Source organism: Dasypus novemcinctus, chromosome 1 (genome assembly GCF_030445035.2).
Source record: "Dasypus novemcinctus isolate mDasNov1 chromosome 1, mDasNov1.1.hap2, whole genome shotgun sequence".
In the NCBI taxonomy this organism is placed as follows: Eukaryota; Metazoa; Chordata; class Mammalia; order Cingulata; family Dasypodidae; genus Dasypus; species Dasypus novemcinctus.
In genome coordinates, this window is record NC_080673.1 from 203,233,723 (window position 1) to 203,257,579 (window position 23,857).

The window sequence follows — 23,857 nt, forward strand, 5'->3', positions numbered from 1 at the left end:
TTTCCCTGTCAGTACTGCCTTTTCTACATCTTATACATACATTTTGGTATGTTGTGTTTTCCTTTTCATTCATCTCAAGATTTCTCTTAATTTCCCTTTTATTTATTTTTAGACCCATTGATTGTTTACATTTTCACATTATTTGTGAATATTCCACTTCTCCCTCTGTTACTGATTTCTAGCTTCATTCCACTGCAGTCAGAGAAGATACATTGTCTTATTTTGGTATTTTGAATTTTTTGAAATTCGTTTTGTGACCTAACATATATGGTCTATTTTGCAGAATGATCCATATATACTTGAGAAGAATGTGTATTCTGCTGCTGTCTTATATTAGTCCATGATTCAGTTGGTTTATAGTATTGTTCAAGTTTTCTGTTTCCTTATTGATCTACTAATTGTTCCATCCATTATTGAAAGTGCTGTATTGCTATCTCCTATTAGTGTAGAACCATCTACTTCTCCCTTCAAATCTGTCAATATTTGCTTCATATATTTTGAGGCTCTGCTATTAGGCAAATATATTTTATTAATTTTGTCTTCTTGTTGAATTGACCCCTTTGTCAGTATATAATGACCTTCTTTGTCCTTTGATACCATTTTTGACTATTTTATCTGATGATGGTATAGCTACCCCATACTATTTGCATAGAATTTTTTTTCATCCTTTCACTTTCAGCCTACTTGTGTCTTTGAATTTAAGATGAATCTCTTGTATACCCATATAGTTGGCTCATGCTTTTTTTTTTTCCAAAAAAAAACCTATCCTGCCAATTTCTGTCTTTAATCCATTTACGTTAAAGCAACTATCAATAATGCAGGACTTTCTTCTGCCGTTTTGTCTTTGAAAGTCTTATACCTTTTCTGATCATCCTTTCACTTTCTGATCCTTAGTGATCCTTAGTTCTTCTGTTAATGTCTACTTTGAGATTTGTGTTTTTTTTGTATTTACCATTTTGAGTCTTTGTTTTTTTCTGTATGTTTTTCATATTCAGAAATGTGGTTACCATGGAGCTAAAATTCAGTATCCTGTATCTACAACTGTCACATCTTACTTGATACCAACTTAACTTCAGTAGGATACACGTTCATGTTCCTATATGTATAACCCCATCTTTTGTTACTCTAGCTACAAATTACATCTTAATATACGGTATGCCCCAAACCATAGATATGTCATAACTTTTTATGCATTTGCATAATCGGTAAGAAGTAAAAATTGGTGTTATATACCAAAAGCAAAAAAAACCACCAATATAATAGTACTAGCATTTATAATTAACCATATGGGCACTTTTACCAGAGGTCTTTATTTATTTATGCTGCTTCAGTCCACTGCCTGGTATCCTTTCTTTTCATTTTGAAGAACTCACTCTAGCATTGCTTGTAGAGTAGATCTAGTGTTGATGAATTGCCTCAGCTTTTGTTTACCTGGAAATGTATTTTTCTTTCTCTCCTTATTGAAAGACATTTTTGCCAAATACAAGATTCTTGGTTGGAAATTATTTTCTTTGAGCTCTTTAAATATTTTGTCCCACTGACTTCTTGTCTCCATGGTTTCTGATGAGAAATCAGCTTATTGGGACTCCCTAATTTATAACATATTGCTCTTCTCTTGTAGTTTTTGGAACTTGCACCTTTTCCTGGGCATTGAACTGTTTGACTCCTATGTGTCTGGGATGGTTCTTGTGCATATTCATGTCTTTTTTAAATTTGGGAAATTTGAGAAGTTTTCTGCCATTATTTCTCTGAATATTCCTGCGCCTTTCTCCTCCTACTGGAACTCCTATAATGTGTGTATAGGTATGCTTGATGGTGTCCCACAGCTCTCTTAGGCTCTGTCTATTACCTCTTTCTACTTCTTTTATCTTTCTGCCCTGCCTGAATCATTTCAGTTTTCTTGTCTTCCAGTTCACTGATTGTTTCTTTTGCCAGCTCCAATCTACTGTTGAAAACCCTCTAGGGAAGTTATTTCATTTATTGTGGTCTTCAAGTCCAGTATTTCGGTTTGGTTTCTTTTAAAATTTTCTATCTCTTTATAGAGATTTATATGCCATGAAGTCATTTCAGTAAGTAACGTTGAATCACAAATAATGTCAGGTTGCTTTAAGCATTTCCCTTGGTGTTAAAAGTTAAAATAAGTGAGGTGGCCATTCTCACACAGATTTGCAGGAAATATGTTGTTTGAACTCAAATGACATTTCCAGCAGCATTTTAGACCTTGACACAATGCAAAGGAAATTTCTGTATTTCACAACCTATTTAACTGTTCAGTTGTGGAGCTTCCATCTAATTTTCACTTGGAAGTGGTTTATGTGCAATTCAGTGGCACGCTAAAAGGCACACATCAAGAACAGAACCTAAAAGAATTCTATAAATGCTTTTCAAGGAATTAGTATGTTCAGACAAAGTCATGCTTTTGGATTGATATCAGTATTTGGCATTACTTTTTTTGTGTGAAAAGATATTTCCACGTAAAATCTTATTTACAAATTCACATTAACAGGGCAGTTAGGCAAGAAAAAGGGATGAAAGGCATCCAGATTGGAAAGAAAGAAGTAAAACTCTCTCTCTTTGCAGATAACATAATCCTATTTATAGAAAATCCTGAGTCATCTACCAAAAAAAATAGAACTAATACGCAAATTCAGCAAAGTTGCAGGATATAAGAAAAATATATGTAAATCAGTTTTATTTCTATATACTAGTAATGAACAGTCCAAAAATAAAATTAAGAAAACAATTCCATTTATAGCATTATCAAAATGAATAAAATACTTAGAAATATGTTTAACAAAAAAAATGAAAGATTTGTACACTGAAAACTGTAAAGCAATATTGAAAGAAATTAAAGATCTAACTAAATGGAAAGACGTCCAATGTTCATGAATTTGAAGACCTAATATTACTAAGATGGCATTACGCCCTAAACTTATATACTGATACAACACAATCTTATTGTCCCAATCTAAGGAAATAGCTAAGTAAACCTACATCTTAGAATATTATATAACCAAAGAATTTGTAGTAACATGGCGGTGTACTTTTTTAAAGCATACAAACATGACAATGCAGTAGCCCAGATTATTCTCGTTTTTCACTGGGTTCTGGGATCAGGGATGACCTTCTCTTTCCTTCCTTTTGCTTTTCAAATTTTCTTCAGATTTTTATTAAATGGTCACACAAAAGAAGGAAAAATATAAACTTAAATTAACTTAAAATACTTCTGTTTACATTTTACATCTTTTATCTTTTTCCCCCTCCCCCCATTGTTTGTGCTTGCTGTTTGCTCTCTGTGTCCATTCATTGTGTACTCATCTTCTTTTTAGGAGGTTATCAGAACTCTAACCCAGGACCTCCCATGTGGGAGGGAGGTGCCCAATTGCTCCAGCCACCTCTGCTTCATGCTTGTTATGTGTCTCACTGTATTTCCTCGTGTCTCTTTGTTGTGTCATCTCATGGCATCATCTTGTTTTGTCAGCTCTCTGCATCAATTCACTGTGCCAAGGCATCATGTCAGCTCGCTGTCTTGCTTGTTTTATGTAGGAGGCACTGGAAACCGAACCCAGGACCTCCCATTTGGTAGGCAGGCACCCAATTGCTTGAATCACATCCACTTCCCTTATCTTTTAGATTAGAAGATCCACAAGGCCAGTCATTATTCAAGAATGAAAAAGTACAGGAGAGAGGATATTTGTGCATATAATACAGGATTTATACTGAAATTAAAGTGATATTTACATCTATACATAAATGTCATTTACTAGTTAATATTTACTATACATGCAGGTGTTTCAGATTTACCAAGATCATAAAACTTTGCATGCCATGACCTTGATCATCCCAGAAATAATAATCTAAATAATAGATACCGAACTTAGTTTTTCTGAAGTACAGTGTCTTGACAGTATTCTGTGATGTCTCAATTTATAGTGTGTTCCATTTTGTGAATGAATATATTTGGTATAGAGGGTGTACTGTATGTATAAGTATGTGGGAAACAGTAGTTTTTGAAACTTTTTATTTAGTCTTCATCATTTAACCTTGTTCAATCTCACTTTAGGAGAATGACATCTTCCTGGGCTGGGAAAAAGGAGCTTATAAGAAATGGGGAAAGAGTAAGAAAAAGTCTTCAGATCTAACTCTAGAAGAAATGAAAAAACAGGCTGCTGTTCAGTGTCTTCGATCTGCTTCTGATGAAGTAAGTTTAAGTTTTATTTCTAATACTTAGAGGAAAAAAGGGAGGGAGTACTTTTTTTAAAAAATTGTAAATAAAAGAATTTGATTTTTTAGAAAAATAAATTATTCTCTTACTGTAAGATGGACATTCTTGCTTTTTCCTGCATTTATATTGTTATATGTAAAATTATTTTATATGTACCATCATTATAATCAGAGTACATACAAAATGTTATACCTTTCTTTCAACTTAACATTATATATATCTACTTATTGCATTGTCTATATTCTTTTTAGTGACTAAGTATATTTCTTCAAATAATATTACAGCAGCAGTAAAAATTTCCTCTTTATTACTAGACGTTTAGTTTGCTCTTGATTTTTTGTTATGCTCTCCAGAATATTTTCCAGTGGTTTTTTGTTTTTTTGTTTTTGATTCTTTTGAATAGATGTCTAGAAGTGGGATAGCAGTTCTAATACTTTAAGAACACTACGTCTGCTTATTATGTTCCCTTTTTGGGGGGCTTTTAAAAAAAATTTATATGACTATTTTATTGCTTTTTTATCACTGCATATAAAAGATTTTTCACATCGTTTAGTATCCTAAAATGATAAAAATCACCTATTTGAATTAATACTATGAATTATTTTATTAATCTATAAGATATAATCTCTGAGACCATAGTTACTAAGGAAATTTTGCTTTTACCATTTTATCGGCATAGTGTGGTTTAAAAACTTTATAATACAAGGTTAAATAGTTAATCCTTCCCCTGCTTCCCTTTCTCAGTTTAATAAGGCCAGTAACGAGTTTATTAAGAAACAAGAGATACAGTACACATGCAAGACATGGGTACCAGGCATGTTACAGGATGAGTTATGTGCGTGGGCCCCGGGTGGGTCTTTTTAAGGCCTTTGCTCCTCCCCCTTTGCCATACTAAGGAGGGATCTCAGCTGTTTGCTGTCCTGATTGTTTGACTTTCTGCCTTCACCTGTCAGCTTTCAGGGAACCCATGGGGAGGCCTTTCTGTTTGAAGTTATCCGTGACTTCATTTGAGCCTGGGAGTTTGAAATGGGACCTTGTCACCCAGATCTTGGCAGGCTTTTCAGCTCTAACAGTTACAGCTTTGTTCTCAAACAGCTGCTTTTCCTCGAGGTTTCTGGGTGTATTTGGGGATGTGGGGGGATGAGTCTTATGTTTGTGTTCTGACCAGGAGGGTCCCAGCTGTTATGGCTTTATTCAGACCAGCCACCTTCCCTAGTTTCCTGTACTAACCTGCCTCAGCTCCCCCTGACCCCCTCAGAGAGTTTATACCCTTATTCTTAAGGGGGAGCTGAAGGGCAGTAGTCATTCTTCTGTAGCTGCTTCCTGCTGGTTACCAGTAGTCCCTGCCTGATGGGGTATGAAACTCTCTGGCTAATCTATTGAGGTTGAGGGAAGGAGGGTATGGTACCATGGTTGGACCTGGATGAAATTCCCATATGACTTAATAACCTTGTTCTGGAAGGCATTGAATCTGGAAGAAATAAACTTAGAATTTTGGGGATACATTGTCCCAATAAAAGGATAAAGAAGATGGTGGTAACTGGCCCCAAAAAGGGGGCCAGCCATGACACACTGGACCATCAGCAGTTATTCCTTTTTGTCTTCCTTTAGGGTTGTTTTAAGCTAAAATAAATATCATGCAGTGGGATGGCTTAAACAACAGAAATTTATTGACTCATGGATTTGAGGCTAGGGGAAGTCCAAAATTGAGGTGTCAGCCAGATGTCGCTTTCTCCCCAAAGACTGGCTTTCTGGGGCTGCCAGTGGCAATCCTTTGTCGTTGGTTTTTCTGTCACATGGCAATACACATGGCCACAACTTCCCATTTCTCTTCTTTCTTCTTTTAGATTAGAAGATCCACAAGACCATTCATTGTTGAAGAGAGGGAAAGTACAGGAGAGGCTTCTATTGGTTTCCAGCTTCCTGCTGATCCCTCTAGCTTCCCTGTGTCCATTTTCCTTTGCTTATAAAGACTTCAGCCATTTTGGGTTAAGGCCCTCATTCAGTCTGGGCACATCTTAATTAGTAACATCTTCAAAGATCCTGTTGATAAATGAATTCACACCCACAGGACCAGGGATTGGGACCTGCACATGCCTTTTGTGGGGGACATGATTCAAATCACCAACAGCCACTGTGTTCCTTTGGGGAAGGACTATGAGTTTTCTGTCCTTTCGTATCCTAGTACCTTGCAGAGTCCTGTCATGTAAATGATACTAAATTAAGTGCACGGTTCAAAAATCTGGCCTTTTTATGCTCTCCTTCCTTTTCTCTTCCCCGTTTGCTTTTTTAAACCTCTGAACTGCTTGAAGCAGCTGCCTTATAGACTCAAGGGATGAGTATTTGCAAGTTACTCCTTATGTGGCTATCTTGATGGGGTACCATTTCATTACAAAGAGTAGGAATATACACGATCTAGTTCAAGAAAAGGTGGAAGTACACATAAAGGATGTAAGATATCTCACTTCCAAATGCTGGGAGTATAGAGGCCTCAGGTAGGCCTGAACTGGGAAATGTACAGTCAGTAGCCAAAGCACTTCTGCTAATGACCCACAGCCTCTCATTCACTTCTCTCCATGCTTCTGGGTCATTCCTTCTCTATCTGAAGGCTGCTCTCTACTTCAGCAAACACGTGGTGCAAAAGAGCCTGACCGCATGCTCTGGTACCCTGATTTTATAAACTGTGGCAAAGGGGTGAGGTTGCCTGCGGGGGCACCCCTTGGGCAGGGGCTGTGAGTGATAGGCATGTCTCAGAGAGCAGGTTGTGGTTGGACAGTTAACCGAAAAGTGTTTTAACAGGACACTGAAGTGGTAGATTGGCAAAGTAATTTAGAGCTTTTAAAGGAATTGAATTTAGAATGCAGAATGTAGACAATTTTTAAAAGCGAGAGGTTAGTCGAGGTGAATTCTTTGAGCAAAATCCAAAGAAGCTGCTGAGTCATGGTTGGAAGGAAAATATGAATAGGACAGTTTCAATCTGGGCAAGGATCTTATTTCTGCTTTGGATTAAAGCTGCTGAGAAATGACTCTAGCCTTCGACTTGTGGTTAAGTGGAGTGAACAACCAAGGCAGCTGAAGTCAACTGTGAAAGACTACAATGTATGGAAACTTCATCAGAGAGTAATGCAAAACCCTACTCCTGTAACTTGTTTGATTTGTTTAATTCACACTAGCTGAGGATCTTGTGTCCTGAAAAGAACTTGTTTGAGGTAGAAACTGCAAGGACAGAATAGTCGCTTGCAAAGATCTTTGATTCTTTGGGTTATTGCTTTGGAAAAATGCTTTTCCTTTGTCATTGGTGGGATTTTGTTTTCAACTCAGTTAAAACGTATTTGTCCTTTCTTGCTCTTTTCTTTTCATTTTAGAAAAAAATTTGTTCTCTCACTTTTCCTAATAATGATTTTTTAGTCTTAATAAATTAAAATAGGCTGAGGAAATGAATGTGCCAGATGTAATACCAAATCTTCAAAGAAAAAATTCTCAAGTCCCAGTGTCCCACTCCGGAGCCACATGCTATTATCTGTGCGTCAGTATAAGATCCTTTACATTTGCGCCCCTGGCTATGGTCAGCCAGTGGGAAGAACTTGAAAAGAACCCTCTGATTATTGCCTGTCCAATAGAACGGATTCTCTGTGATGGTTTATGAATTATAGGCTTGCTATGTCTCCTCTATGTTTCTAGAATCTGTCTGTTGGCTTTAGTGGAGAGAAAGGAGGAAGGAAGCCCTACATAGGACATTATAATACAAAAGTTCCATTTATGTCTTGGCCACAATGAGTGATTGCATGTGAGTTGTTCGTTACTAAATATCAAGCATGGTGGCAGTCATAGCATTGTGCTTTGCTTTCCGACCTGTCCTGGTGCTCTCTTACCATGCTTTCTCAATACAGCTCTTGAGACAGTCGCTACCAGTAAACACAACTGAAACAATTATAACCCAAGTTGGCAGTCTTAATTAATTAAAATGCTAATGACAACAATTAAAGCCAGTACTATAGGCAATGTTAGGAAATTAGGTAGGTAAATGGATACATATGATAATACATTGCATGTGGTGTGTGTATATGTTACTGTTAGGGTTACAGTGTTAGCCGCAGTTACCAGATGGTTCCCTGTGTCAGGTTTTAGTAGAATGGCTTACTTCTCTGGCTCCCCTTTTACATGTTTGCAATGTTACGCGATACCTCCATTTCATGCTTGAAACGGATTATACCCTCCACTCTTGACCTGCTCACCCAATATTTTATCTGAGAGACATTGCCAAAATAGTGTGGGAACTCAGTTGTCAAAATTTAATTGTATACATTGATGAAATTTGGCAGCACCAATGAAGAGCCGCAGGCACGTGGTGAATTTTTATTCCTCCAAGAATATCCTGACTGATGATGCGCTTTGTTGATTGTTAGGTCCAAGCTTAAGTTGGCTTTACTAATTGCTTTTTCTTTTATACATGCAAATAACATACAGTTCTCTGGGTATTCATTTTTTCCTAACTTTTTTTGCATTTGCTTTGGTTACAGTTAGTAATGGGACCTGTTAAAAAAAGGAATGGCTATTATGACTCATTAATAGACAGACTTATGAGTGGGACTGGGCTCAAATTCTCCATATTTGTATATTTTATTTACTGATATTATCCTAAGCTGTCTGTTTTGTTTCTGTTATCAGTGGATATAGCATATACCTGATTCAGACTTCTCTTCCTTCTCCCCTTTAGAAATATAACACAATTTAAAACTCTGCCAACTTTTTTTGTTTGTGGAGGTATTGGGGATTGGACCCAGGGCCTCATACATGGAAAGCAGATGCTCAACTGCTGAGTTACACCTGTTCCCCAGTGAGAGTTGGTGTTTGTTTGCTCATTTTTAGGAGGTTCCAGGAATCAAACCCGGCACCTTGTATATGGAAAGCAGGTGCTCAACCACTTGCTACATCTGCTCCCTGGATTTTTTTAATCCTCATGTTTTACTTGGTCCCATTTTCTTTAAATTCCCAGAGTCAGGACTTTTTGATATTGTCTTTTTTCTTTTTATTATTAGTTAAATTCTGTTTTATTTTTATTGAGCTACTTTTAAGTGAATCAAAGCTACCATTTCATCTCCCATTTTGGGAGAAAATGAGAAGAGTCTAGACTTGTTGAGGCCCTGTTTGGACCGTAAGTAATCATAACCTAACTCAGTTAAATTGGTTTTGAAAGTACCAAGGCTGCTGCTTACCCTGGGTAACTAACTAGTCTGTGGTTATTTAATTTAAAGAGCCATATAAAGTATGGACCTGCACCATTTCCCTTGCTTGTGTGCTCCCATGTGGCTAAGCCCACCTTCTCTGTGGCCAGCACAGGTGCACAGTACATCTTAGCATTTTGCATATGCATTGTTTATATGCTATACAGGGTTATATTTACCAAAAAAGAGAAAAAAACACATGTAAAGTATTTCAAGGTGGTTTATGTTCAAGGTTAATTTTGACCAAATATATTAATTGTTTCTTTGCCTGCTGCCTTTTGAATTTAACTCCTCCTTTGTAATAATAAGAACATCAAAACAGTGATAAGCAACATGCATTGAGCACTTCGAATGTGTCAGGTACTTGTCTGGCTGTTGTATGTACTTGGTAAGTGGTGATGCTGTGCTCCGTCTGCAGGCCAGACTCCCTGAGAAGCCAGAGGCGACGAGTGTGCTGAGGATGCTCACGGGTTGACAGACTGTAGAGGCCTAGACCTATAGTAGGGATGGAGCTGGGACGTCTTTGGAAACTTTGAGAACTTTGGCTTTTCTCTGAAACGGTGTGAAGTGTTGGAGGGTTTTGAGCATAAGGGTGATGTGATCCGACTGGTCACATTGGGGCTTATTGAGGCTCAGTGGGGCAAGGTGGGGTGGGGTAGATGGGGGGGGCAGGGGGCAGATTCAGAGAAACCAGTTACAAAGTCATCACCGTGTCCAGAAAGTAGATGATAGTGAGAAATGGTTGGATTCTAGATATATATTGAAGATAGAGCTGAAAGGATTGGATGTTGGGATAGAGAAAAAGGGAGGAGTCAGTGGAGAGAGCCCCAGTTTTTGGCGTGAGCAACTTTAAGAAAGAAAGTACCCTTTACTTAGGAAGAGGGCCCTCGGGAAGGACTAGGTCTGTGGGTGGGGCTGTGCATGAATGTGGAGTTTAGTGTGAGGGATACCTGAGAGAGCTAAGTGGAGACTTTGAAAAAGCAGCATGCATGTCTGGAGTTGAGTGTTCTGTAGGGGAGAAGGCTAAGTAATAGGCCCTCTATTCTTGCTTATCTAGCCCCAAAGCTTGCAATGTTATATGTCTCTAGGGGCTGAATAGGAAGCCAAGTGAGTAGACCAGGTGTAAGACAGTGGGGAGCAGTGAGGCATGGGGCAAATGTGGGCCAGATAGTGCCAAATATTCTGAGCTCTCTCTCTTTTTTTTTTTTTTAAGAAAAAAAAAAAAGGGTGGAAAATTGAAAATTTCACAGGAATTTTCCTTATCTTTCAAATATTGAAAAATAAGTCTGTGAGAAGGGAAACAGAAGCGGGAGGGTCTATTGTAAAAGTCTTGATGGTGAGGTGAACAAAAGGGCATAAAAATCGGCAGTTGTGGAGTTATGGAGTGGGGTGCAAAGGCAGACATAGAAATAGGTATAGAGGCTACAACTGCAGCTATCCGTGTATGGAGCATAAGAAATAAAACAAGAAACCCAGGTGAAGGCCCATCATGCCCCTCCCTGATGCCGTTCCTCTCCGTCCCGCTCAGAGGGCACTGCTGTTCTGAACTTAGGACTTAACTGGCCATTTTTACCTTGTACTTTTACTAAATGTCCTTTGTGAGTATATTCATATATATGACATTACTTTACATGTTCTTAAACTTTATATAAAGGATAACATACTGTATATATTTTTCAACTTGCTTTTACTAACATTTTAAAAAATTTATGTTGGTAACATGATATAATTTATTTCTTATCTCAGCTAAGTAGTTTTCCATTGTCAGGCTATAAAGCTATTTTTATATATTCTTCTGTTGGTGGCCTTTTAAATGGTATCCCATTTCTGGCTGATATAAAGAGGGCGGCAGCATGGAGGCACCTACTACATGGGAGGTCCCAGTTTGGTTCCTGGTGCCTCCTGGAGAAAGCAAGCAAGACAGTGAGCTGGTGCAGTGGGCAGGCACAGTAAGCTGATGCAACAAAGAGACACAGAGGAAAGGCAGTGAGAGACTCAACAAAGCAGGGAGCGAAGGTGGTTCTCAAGCAATTGAGTGCCTCTCTCCAACATGGGAGGTCCTAGGTTTAGTCCCCAGTGTCTCCTAAAGAGAAGATGAACAGACACAGAGAGCACACAGCAAGCACAAAAACAATGGGGGGGCGCAGGGGGGGAATAAATAACTAAAATCTTAAAAAAAAAAAAAAAGTGCAGCAGTGAACATTCCTGCATGACTATCCTTGTGGAAATGTACAATACATTTTTTTAAAGGGGGGTACTGGAGATTGAACCTGGGACCTCGTATGTGGGAAGCAGGTGCTCAACCACTGAGCTACAACTGCTTCCCTACAGTACTTTCTTTTCTTTTTTAATTTTTGTCTTTATTTTTTTAATGTTACATTAAAAAAATATGAGGTCCCCATATGCCCCCACCCCCCTCGGCCCACTCCTCCCATAACTACAACCTCCTCCATCATCATGAGACATTCATTGCACTTGGTGAATACATCTCTGAGCACTGCTGCACCACATGGCCAGTGGTCCACATTATAGTTTACTCTCTCCCCCAGTCCACCCAGTGGTCCGTGGGAGGACTTAACAATGTCCAGTAACTGTCCCTGCAGTACCACCCAGGACAACTCCAAGTCCTGAAAATGCCCCACATCACATCTCTTCTTCCCACTCCCCACCCTCAACAGCTACCATGGCCACTTTCTCCATCTCAATGCTGCATTTACTTCCATTACTAATCACAATAGTTCCAGAATAGAATATCAATAAGTCCACTCTAATCCATACTTTATTCCTCCATTCTGTGGACGCTGGGATGGTTATGTCTGCTCCACCTCCGTATGGAGAGGGTGCTTAGATTCCACTTGGATGATGGATGCAATTCTCCTGTTTGCAGTTGTAGGCACTCTTGGCTCCGTGGTGTGGTGGTTGACCTTCATCTCCCCCTACAGTACTTTTTACAAGTATATACTTAGACATCAGATTACTAGATTACTAAAACCATTGCAGCTAATGGTTTTTGTTTTGGTTTGGGTTTTTTGTTTTATTTTTTACTTTTTAGCCTCACAGACTCAAGTATTTGATGAAAGCCATGGACCTAGCCAGAATGACAGGCAGACATACACTGTATGTTAACAGTTCTGGTCATTAGTTGAGAAGTATGGGAAACATGGAGTGAATGAAGAAGCTTTAGAAATATGGCAATGGGAAGATGATAGAAAGTTGGTGGGGAACAAATAGAAAGGATTTTCCAGAAGCAATAAGACCCTGGTGGCTGTGTTTGGCCAAGACTCGAGCTCCAGGCAAGCAAACTTGGCCCAATGGATAGGGCATCCACCTACCACATGGGAGGTCCACGGTTCAAACCCTGGGCCTCCTTGACCCGTGTGGAGCTGGCCCATGCGCAGTGCTGATGCGTGCAAGGAGTGCTGTGCCGTGCCAGGGGTGTCCCCCGCATAGGGGACCCCCACGCGCAAGGAGTGTGCCCCATAAGGAGAGCCGCCCAGCGCGAAAGAAAGTGCAGCCAGCCCAGGAATGGCACTGCACACATGGAGAGCTGACACAGCAAGATGACACAACAAGAGACACAGATTCCCGTTGCTGCAGATAAGGATAGAAGCGGTCACAGAAGAACACACAATGGATGGACACAGAGAGCAGACAGCTGGGGGGGGGGGCAAGGAAGGGAAGAGAAATAAATTTTTTTTAAAAATCTTAAAAAAAAAAAAAGACTCGCGCTCCATCATGGTGAATCCCTTTAGCACACTCCCCCTCCCCCCTGCAGCCTAGGAGCAGAAAGCATAGCTGTGGCAAGGACAGTATTGGTCAAAGAGAGAGAGCAGGCCCAGTGTCCAGACAGAATTCAGAGGAGTTGGGGTAATAGGAGAAAATTGTCTTTCTTACTCCTCCTACGTCAAACTCAAAGCATAGAATGAGGTTCTGGACAATGAAAGACATGTACAAAAGTCTAGAACTGGCACCAACATCTAAAGTGGCTGTATCAGGCAAGCTGACAGGAGCCTCAGGAATCTGTGAGGAGGAAAAAAATCTGTGAGAGGGAAGTGGTGGTGGTGTCAGGTTCAGAGAAAGTGGCACATAAACCCTTTGCTGCCCAGCATGTATATAAAATGACAGGTGCTCAGACCCAGGCCTGTAGGAACCCAGCCTAAGCCAGCTCACAAGGGCAGGGACTCTCCTCGTGACCTGCCTGGTTCATCAGAGGTGTTCAGGGCCATCGGCTTGCTGAGGAAGTGAGTGAGTGAGAAAACCAGTAGATGGTTGTACATTCTGCAGATTCCTTATCTGCCTCCCTTATGAAACATATCTGGAAACTTGCCAGTCACCATGCGTGGTTCCCCAGTTTTCAGATTTAGAGTACTATAACTTGAATTTAGAATACTCTTGCATTTTGCTGAGCAGTTTGATGTATGTTCATCTGGTCCTGAGAGGTGGGTAGGTATTATCCATTTGGCAGTGAGGGAAAGCAGCTCATGAGCTGTTGAGGAGTAATATGTTCACCTCTTCTTTTACCCTACAGCATGTTTTCCCTTAGGGTTGTCACTAAAATCCCGCTTATAACTTATTCTGTTTTTGTTCCATAAGATACTGTTAACTCTCAAAAAACTCTTGAATGCCCTGATGGGTGTAGTATGCTATTAATTTCTGGTTATTAGAGTTATCCAATAGTTTAATTATATAATTAAATATATAATTAAGAGAGTGGGTAATAAAACTTTCATTGACAGCTTGACCATAACATTTTCGTTCTGTTAGTTCACTTCAGTAATCCCTTTTCAATTTTTATTGTACTTATTTATGGCTATTAGCAAGTAGGCCTGGCTGTCCTGGCCAGTGGTTACAACCATGGCTTTTTACTATAATACCTGCCTGGGGCCATCTGACTCTCAGTTTTGCTATTGCAATAATTAATGCCAGTGTTCTAATGATTTTTCAAAAACTATAAGTAGAATGCTGCAGTATTCAAGAAAGGAAAACAAAATCCTGGTTGATAGAGCTTGCTTTTGTAAACAGAATAAGCTCATTGCTTCTTTTGCCGATTATATATGAGAGCACACACTTCTCAGCCACATTCCTATTTAGAACAATTACATTTTACTGTTGTGTGGAGGTGATTTCCACAGAAAAGCATTCAGAAATACTACCCAGGCCTTAGGTTATGGTGCACATGATAAGGTCGTGTGCTAAATGGCAGCCATGGGGGACTGTGGAAAGAAGGGGCATAAGTGATCCCTAGAGGTTCGGTGCTCTGCACTGGAGACTAGCACAGGGTTTAAAAACATAGCGACCCAGGCTCGCTGCGCAGAGCGGTGTGCGGCTGACGCTGGCGCTGGTGTTGGTTTTCAGGCTCGGGAGGAAATGGAGCGTAATTGCGATCCTTGCCACACCGGGAGCCGTAAGGTAAGCAGGCTCTCTGGGGTGGCCCTGTGTAGGCGGGGCAGTGGTTCTGGCTGCTCTTTGCCATGGTTTTTAAGAGTGTTTTGAGGAAAGGCCAGGGGTCTTACCTGGCTCGTGTTCCCTTTCTTCCTCTATCATTTCTCCCTGTTAAAAGCTGTGATATGATGTGGCTGGAATGTCACTATTGACGTTTACGATTAACTGTTTTTTCCTTGTATTCTTGCTGCTCAAACTGTCTAACTGTGGGATTTCTTGTTTAGGAAATCCAGATGCTTGTGCTGAGTCATTTAGAGTTAAGTGAATGGGTGAAGTTCTATTTTTAGCCCCTCCAGGCCCCAGTGAGGGTGCGGAGTTAGCAGAGTGCTCCGTCATGGCACTGATTTGGATCAGGCCTATCCAAAGAGACACAATTCCAGTTTAGATAGGACTTTTGGTCCCTGGATAAATTCAAAGTCTCTAAGACATGTGTTCACTTTTTTTGTCCATTGTAAAAGATTTTTCTTTCCTCTTGTGAGAGAGAACTTTAACACAAGTCTCCCTCATGAAAGAGTATTTGCTTGTGCCTAATTCCAACATTCATTTTTCATAAAGGTCAACTTTATTCTTATCCTTCCAGTTTTCAAATTCCTTCATGCCTTCTCCTTAAGTTTTACCCCAATTCTGTATAGAGACATCTACTCCATTAATGACCCCAAAAGAAAACAATTATTCCACATTCACCTCCAGGCCTCTACTGGTATAATTCAATCAGAATATAACTTCTGATTGAATAACTTGAGAAACTTAAAAAAAAAAAAAAGACATTTATTGCAAAAGTGTTCTCTTAAGAAAAGAAAAGCACCTCCGTGTTTTCTTCAGACTGAGCCCCTAGAGGACCTGTGTGAGGTTGCTCTGGTTTCTTTGTATTGAATCTGGTAAAAGACCATGCTCATATAGATTTTTTTTTTAGGAGATATTGGATTGAACCCGGGGCCTCGTATGTGGGAGCTACATCTGTTTTCTCCCCCCCCCCCAAAATAGATATTTAGTGATGTTTTTAAAGGTGACTGACTTTTGGCCACATGATGGGCATTTCGGCCTTTACTTTGCCCATGAGCAAGATGGTATCCTGCAGGAAGGCAGATACCACCCTGGGAGATACCTTAGCATTTTCACACACATGTTATCAGTAAGTTCCATTGAATATATTTAATAAGTAAAATATATATATATGGAGATGGATCTATAGACCTGTAAGTTTAAAACTCTGATGCTCATTTAAATATTTCTCTCAGAAAGTGGCTGATTTATATAATCTTCATTAAAACAGATGTGTACAAATACCTGATTTTTATACACCTGTTGGTAAACTAATGTGTACTTTTGTTTTTGTGCAGAGCTCTGGTATCGAGACTTTAGTGGAGGAGCTCTGCTCCAGACTGAAAGACCTTCAGAGTAAGCAAGGTAAGAGAGCTGCTACAAAAGAACCATGTTCAGCACACAGTAATTCCAGTCTCCAGGAAATTTGAATTGAGGAAAATCTTAGGATTTATGTAAAAAAGACAGATAACACAAATAACATCTTCATTCGGTATCTATCACAAGGCCAGCATCATATACGTCTTCAGCTGTATTTGTAGTTTCCACATCAGCCCTCGGCAGCCACTGGCAGAGATCCCGGTTCCCAGTGGCATGGCCTGATCCCCAACACCCACTAGAGAAGAGACATCTCATTTGTTTGTTGAAACTCACAGATTCGGGGAGATATTTTTCTCCTTTTCCTCCCACTTCAGACACCCTCCCCTCCACAAATACGTAACCCCTCCCCTCCATCCCACTCAACCTCCCAGTTCATATCTACCTACTGAAATTAGGATGTCCAAAGGTGCTGACACTTATCATTTCTGGTTTGGGGGGAACTTCTGTTTTGACTGTCAGATTGTTTGGGTGGGTAGGCTAGACACGCTCACTCCATCATTTGGACCTGTAAACCTTCAGAGCTGCTTTCCCTGGCTTTTCTGTAAGCCCTAAGAATGAAATCCACACATTAAGTTAAAGACCCCTGTTTGCCTTGCCCTCCTCATGGTCATTCTGCTGCCCACCAAGCTGTAAGCCTGCCTGTCACAGGTGCACTTTGCTTGCTTCCTTGTTCTTAATCTAAGGCAGTGTCATGGGCTGAGCTGAGAGGATAGCCCATGGCTTCTTAATTAGTAGAAATAGAGCCCTTGCTCACCTGGACGCTGAGTCTCAGAGAGAGCACCTTGTGATGAAGAATTTTTTCCAGATGAGTAGTAGTCAAGACGAGTCCATATAAAGCTCCTGGACTTCAGAGTTTTATGAGAAAATATTTCTGGAATCTGAATAGTTGCTCCCTCCTTTTGGTCTAATTAGTAAGTAACTCATGGGACTCAGGTTCTTAATTAAGTGTCCCGAGAGCACTGTGCCAGCAGCAAGATCAGCGGCTCTCTCACCTCTTAGCCCTGATGCTCATGTAGTTTAGTCCCAGAATTCCCTCTGGCACACTGAAGAAACACCTTTTTTATTAAAAAGACAGATTGATATAGAGGTCTCTTTTTAAGCCCAAAACACCTATATAACTTCTGATTGAATTACTTGAGAAACTTCTAAAAACATGGGCATTTTATTAACTAGATATAAAACACATCTTTCTGAATTTTTGTTTCATAACAGAAGAGAAGATTCACAAAGAGTTAGAGGGGTCTCCCTCTCCAGAGGCAGAATTATCCCCAACAGCAAAGGATCAAGTGGAAATGTATGTACAGTTGTATTCAGTAATAAAGTGTCCATTTGTTAAATTCAGACTAATAACTGTTAAATGGTTTACATCTTCTGTTTGTCATCTATTTAGTTTCATATTTTATAAGTCAGGAAGTATTTTTGGGCATTTAACATGCTTGATACTGAGAATTCAAAGGTTATTAAGGTGGTTCTATCCTTACAGTACATATGCAGTATATATTTGTGAGTAAAAGAATGAAACAAGCAAGGTTATTGTTTACTAACTTCAATCATGTGCCATCACCCTGGAAATTCGCAGTAATCCTTTTCCTTGTTTTGCAAACAAGGGAACTGAATTCCCACTGCTTATCACATAGGAAACTTGGGCAAATCAGTGACCTTGCCAAACCAGTTTTCTAAGGATACTTTCAGTTCTTTCTTTGTAAATATTTGATATGCAAGGTGGTGGATTCCTTTATTATAAATCTTACTTGAAAGTTTTGAATTTCTAAAATCTAAGAAACCAAATGCCAGTTTGTTTGTGTGACTAGCACTGTCCCTCCCGGTAGCCACCAGCCACCTGTGGCTATTGAGTACTTCCAAGTGTGGTGAGTCCAAACTGAGATGTGCTGAGGTGTAAAATACTCATCTGATTTCAGAGACTTCATGTAAAAGAATGTAAAATATTGCATTAACCATTTTTTAATATTGATTACATGTTGAAATGAGAATATTTTAGATGTACTTGTTAAATGAAACATAGAGTATTGAAATTAATCCCACCTTCTTTCTTTCTAGTGTTTCTTTTTACTCTTTTAAAGCGCCTACTAGAACATTTAAAATTGCATTTGAGGCTCACAGTGTGCTCCTGTTGGACAGCTCTGGTGGTATAGACTGAGAAGAAGGAGCATCCAGTTCAGGCCCCTAGAAAATATGACCTTTCACCATTTCTATGGGATCTTGAATGTTGCCTCCGGAACCTCAGTCTCCTCAGTAGCCAATATGACTAAATTTTCCCTTTTGGCAACCTAGCCTGCTCTGTAATCTTCAGCAGCTCCCAGTTTCTTAGCAGATTGAAAACTCTTCTTCCCAATTTTCAAGCCCTCTGAAACTAGCATTCTCAGTTTTCCTCCCCTCCATTTCCAGTTTTCAGGCTGGTCTAATCAGGCTTCATTTCATGAGCACAACACGTTTCTGTCTTTGTGGACTCCCATGGGTTCCCCAGGCCTTGTCGGTGGTACTCGCTAAACTTGCATGTTTCTCGAGCTTCGTCAAGGCTCAGCTGTCGTCCCCCTTTGTCTCCTTGTTCTAGACCTCACCAGCATCCTCTTCACTGAGCACTCAGGATGTTCCTACCGTTTTTGAGGATCTTCTTGATGCCGGCGTGCTAGCCTCGGGATAAAATAACAATAACGATGATAATCACACAAGAGGGTGCTGTTCTGACTAATTTTACATATTAATTCCTTTAATCCTCACAACAACTCTGTGAGGTAGACACTCACACTCACACTCATATCCCCATTTCGCAGGTAGGTAAAGAGCCTCAGAGAGGTTAAGTAACATGCCTAAGGGGACATAGCTATTAAGTGGCAGAGCTAGAATTTGAACTCAGGAGTCTGGCCTCAGAGCTGATGTTCTTAGCTACTTTGCTCCCTAGCTTTTCATCTACATCAATTTCCAACACTCCAAACAACTTTGTGATGTAAATCTTATCACTAAACAGTTGAGGAAATAGACGGAGACATTAAATATTTTCTTAATATTCTCATAGCACTTATCACACTTCTTATCATAAAGGTGTTTGATACATGGGACTGATGTTGATATAAAGCGTATTAAACTGTATTATAAATAATGAAAAGTTAAGTCTTGGATGTCATAAATGTGGACTGTGTTCAAATGAAATGTCCTGTTTCTCTGATGGTGAAGTTGTTTTACCTAATATAATAAAGTGCTCACTGTTGAACTCTCTGCTCTGTTTTTCAGGTACTATGAAGCATTCCCACCACTCTCTGAGAAACCTGTCTGCCTGCAAGAAATCCTGACTGTGTGGAACAAGCCTAAAGTCTGCTCTTCCTCCAGCCCTTCCTCATCCTCCACAGCCCCTCCAGCCAGCACAGACACAGCCTCCCCCCGGGATTGCAGCAGTGGAGGCGAAGCCATCAGGGAAAGAAGCAGTGAAGGGGCCGCTGCTCTGCATGAGAAGGAGAATAAATGCAGTGATGGCACAACTGAAGAAAAGCCTGCTTTGTACAAAAAGCAAATCCGACATAAACCTGAAGGAAAGATTCGTCCTCGTTCTTGGTCTTCAGGCTCCAGTGAGGCAGGCTCCAGTTCCAGCGGTAACCAGGGAGAGTTCAAAACACCCATGAAGTGTGTTAAAGTAAGGCACAAGGTGCGAGAAATTCGCAACAAAAAAGGGCGGAATGGGCAAAGCAGGCTTTTGCTGAAGGCTGGCGAAAAGGCTGAGAGAAACATTCATGCTGGAAGTAGTAGCGGTGGCAGCAGTGGTTCTGTCAAACAGCTGTGCAAACGGGGTAAGAGGCCATTAAAAGAAGTCGGGAGAAAAGATGCTGATAGCACTGAAGCAAAAGACCTGTACGTGGAAAGCAGAAATGACAAAGAATATAAAGAGGAACCATTGTGGTATACTGAACCCATTGCGGAATATTTTGTTCCTTTGAGCAGAAAAAGTAAACTAGAGACCACATACCGAAACAGGCAAGATACAAGTGATCTGACAGCAGAAGCAGTAGAAGAATTGTCTGAATCAGTGCATGGTCTTTGTATCAGCAACAATAATATTCATAAAACATACCTCGCAGCAGGTACTTTCATCGATGGTCATTTTGTAGAAATGCCTGCGGTTATAAATGAGGATATTGACCTCACTGGGACCTCATTATGTTCTCTACCGGAGGATGATAAATATTTGGATGACATTCATCTATCAGAATTAACACACTTCTATGAAGTGGATATTGATCAATCCATGTTGGATCCTGGTGCCTCAGAAACAATGCAAGGAGAAAGTCGGATTTTGAACATGATTCGACAAAAAAGCAAAGAGAAAACGGATTTTGAGGCAGAATGTTGCATAGTGTTAGATGGAATGGAGTTGCAAGGGGAACGTGCAATATGGACAGATTCCGCGAGCTCTGTGGGAGCTGAGGGCTTACTCCTGCAAGACCTTGGCAGTCTGGCTCGGTTTTGGGAGTGCTGTTCGTCCAGTTCTGGTGATGCTGATGGAGAGAGTTTTGGAGGAGATTCTCCAACTAGACTCTCTCCTGTCTTAGACAGCACAATACTCAATTCACACTTGCTTGCTGGCAATCAGGAGCTCTTTTCAGATATTAATGAAGGATCTGGTATAAACTCTTGTTTTTCAGTGTTTGAAGTGCAATGCAGTAATTCTGTTTTACCATTTTCTTTTGAAACAACACTCAACTTGGGAAACGAAAATACAGATTCTAGTGCTAATGTACTTGGGAAAACACAATCTAGATTGCTAATATGGACCAAAAATAGTGCCTTTGAAGAAAATGAACACTGTTCTAATCTTTCAACAAGAACTTGCAGTCCATGGTCCCACTCAGAAGAAACACGTTCAGACAATGAGACATTAAATATTCAGTTTGAAGAATCCACGCAGTTTAATGCAGAAGATATTAATTATGTAGTTCCTAGAGTCTCGTCAAATTATGTAGATGAAGAACTTTTAGATTTTTTGCAAGATGAAACTTGCCAGCAAAACAGTAGAACCTTAGCAGAAATTCCTACAGTAGTATTCAAAAAGAAATCTAAACTAGAATCTGTCTGTGGTATTCAGCTAGAAGAAAAAGCAGAAAACAAAAACTTTGAAACTACACAAGTATGTGGTGAAAGCAGCCCACATGGAGATGGCTACAGCTCAGGGGTTATTAAAGACATTTGGACAAATATGGCAGATAGAAATTCTGTAGCTATGGTAGAAATAGAAAGAATCGATAATGAGTTATTTTCAACAGATGTAAATAACTACTGCTGCTGTTTGGATACCGAGGCTAAAGTGGAAACCCTCCAGGAGCCCCATAAAGCTGTGCAGAGATCAGAATACCATTTATGGGAGGGCCAGAAAGAGAACCTGGAGAAGAGAGCATTTGTTTCTAGTGAGCTGTCAAAGGTGGATGGTGGTGATTATACTACACCCTCTAAACCTTGGGATGTAGCCCAAGATAAAGAAAATGCATTCATTCTTGGAGGAGTTTATGGAGAACTCAAATCCTTTAACAGCGATGGGGAATGGGCCGTTGTACCACCCAGCCAGACAAAAGGAAGCCTGTTACAGTGTGCAGCTTCTGATGTAGTGACAATAGCGGGTACGGATGTCTTCATGACCCCAGGAAACAGCTTTGCTCCTGGTCACAGGCAGTTGTGGAAACCTTTCGTGTCATTTGAACAGAACGATCAGCCGAAGAGTGGGGAAAATGGATTAAATAAGGGATTTTCTTTTATCTTCCATGAAGACTTACTAGGAGCTTGTGGTAACTTTCAAGTTGAAGACCCTGGACTTGAATATTCATTCTCTTCCTTTGACTTAACCAATCCATTTTCACAGGTTCTTCATGTAGAATGTTCATTTGAACCCGAAGGGATTGCATCCTTCAGCCCTAGTTTTAAACCGAAATCAATCCTCTGCTCTGATTCAGACAGTGAAGTGTTTCACCCCAGGATATGTGGCGTTGACAGAACACAATACAGGGCTATTCGGATCTCTCCTAGGACTCATTTTCGCCCAATCTCTGCATCTGAACTGTCCCCAGGAGGAGGGAGTGAGTCAGAATTTGAATCTGAGAAGGATGAAGCAAATATTCCCATTCCTTCTCAAGTTGATGTATTTGAAGATCCACAGGCAGATCTCAAACCTCTAGAAGAAGATGCAGAGAAAGAAGGCCATTACTATGGAAAATCGGAGCTTGAGTCTGGAAAATTCCTTCCCAGGTTAAAAAAATCTGGAATGGAAAAGAGTGCTCAGACATCACTGGATTCCCAGGAGGAATCAGCTGGAATTCTGCCAGTTGGAAAGGAAAATCAGTGTTTGGAATGTAGCATGAATGAATCTCTAGAAATAGATTTAGAAAACTCAGAAGCAAATTGCAAAATAATGGCACAGTGCGAGGAAGAGATTAATAATTTTTGCAGTTGTAAAGCAGGTTGTCAGTTTCCTGCTTATGAAGATAATCCGGTCTCCTCAGGACAGCTGGAAGAGGTATGTGTGTATGTATTTGTATTTGATGAAAGGCTTTGGTTATGCTCTTATCCAAGACCAGTCATACCATGCAGTGAAAGATAGGTTTCAGTCATTGGGAAATTATCTTAAATGTATCATTCTTATATAATTGAACATTTAACGGTTTAAAATGGATTGAAATTTTTTTTAAAGTAAGTTACATCTGCGTAGTGTTCTAAAAAATACATTATGGTCCTTGGAAAAATTAAGTTGCAATTCAAATACAACGCAATAACTTCTGCAAAACCTATATAGATGTCCCTGGTTATACACAAAATACATACTCCTGCAGCTTGTGAATTATATGTTGAGCCTATCAAATGAGATTGGCTTTAATAGTTTTTGTTAATGGGAGTCATTGTGCCCCTTGGATATAGTCTTAAGCATTTTGAGGTTAAATTGATTGTACTGGAAATAACACAGCAATGACCTGTTTTCATCAAAAAAAAAACATAGTGGTGTGCCCATTTTGCAACTGTTATTTGATATGGAGGTACCTGGTCTTTTTCCAGGAGCAGCTTATTAAAAATACAGTTGGAGATGTTTAGATGTCCTGACACCTGTGTGGCCAGAGAGGAAATGCGTTCACCCTCCCCCATCTGCCCTTTTGCACACTCCACCCACATTTGCACGTTGAAACCTACACCACGAGCCTCTTTCACATACCACCTCCTTCCCTGACAACTTTCCTGATTTTTCTTCTCGCCCCTCTTCCTAACCCCACACCACCCTAGCATCAAATTATAAGCTCCTTTTGGACATGGACCAGGCCTTACTCTTTTGTGGCATCACATCAGAGTGCCTTGGTGTGGAGCCTGAGCGCCTGTGATTTTAGGAAGCTTCCTAGGTGAATCCAAAGTGCCCCGAGGTGAATTGAGAATTGCTGCTCCAGCTAGCTTGCGTAGAGATCTTTACAGGGACGCAAACCTACCTAATCCCATTGAAAAACTGAAATCCGAACTGGTAGGGAAAAAAAACAGTAATGTTGTTAGCCTTTATCTGCTTGTTTAC

General features: G+C 40.1%; 1 protein-coding gene across 1 annotated transcript in view; it reads left to right on the forward strand.

Moving 5' to 3' along the window:
• The window catches only part of KIAA0232 (KIAA0232 ortholog), a 115,128-nt gene that overhangs the window by 75,689 nt on the left and 15,582 nt on the right, over positions 1-23,857 (forward strand). The window contains exons 3-6 of the mRNA XM_058301269.2: positions 4,064-4,201; positions 16,233-16,299; positions 17,527-17,608; positions 19,564-22,825. Coding sequence (XP_058157252.1) covers positions 4,064-4,201; positions 16,233-16,299; positions 17,527-17,608; positions 19,564-22,825 — 3,549 coding nt within the window. The remainder of the gene's footprint in view (positions 1-4,063; positions 4,202-16,232; positions 16,300-17,526; positions 17,609-19,563; positions 22,826-23,857) is intronic.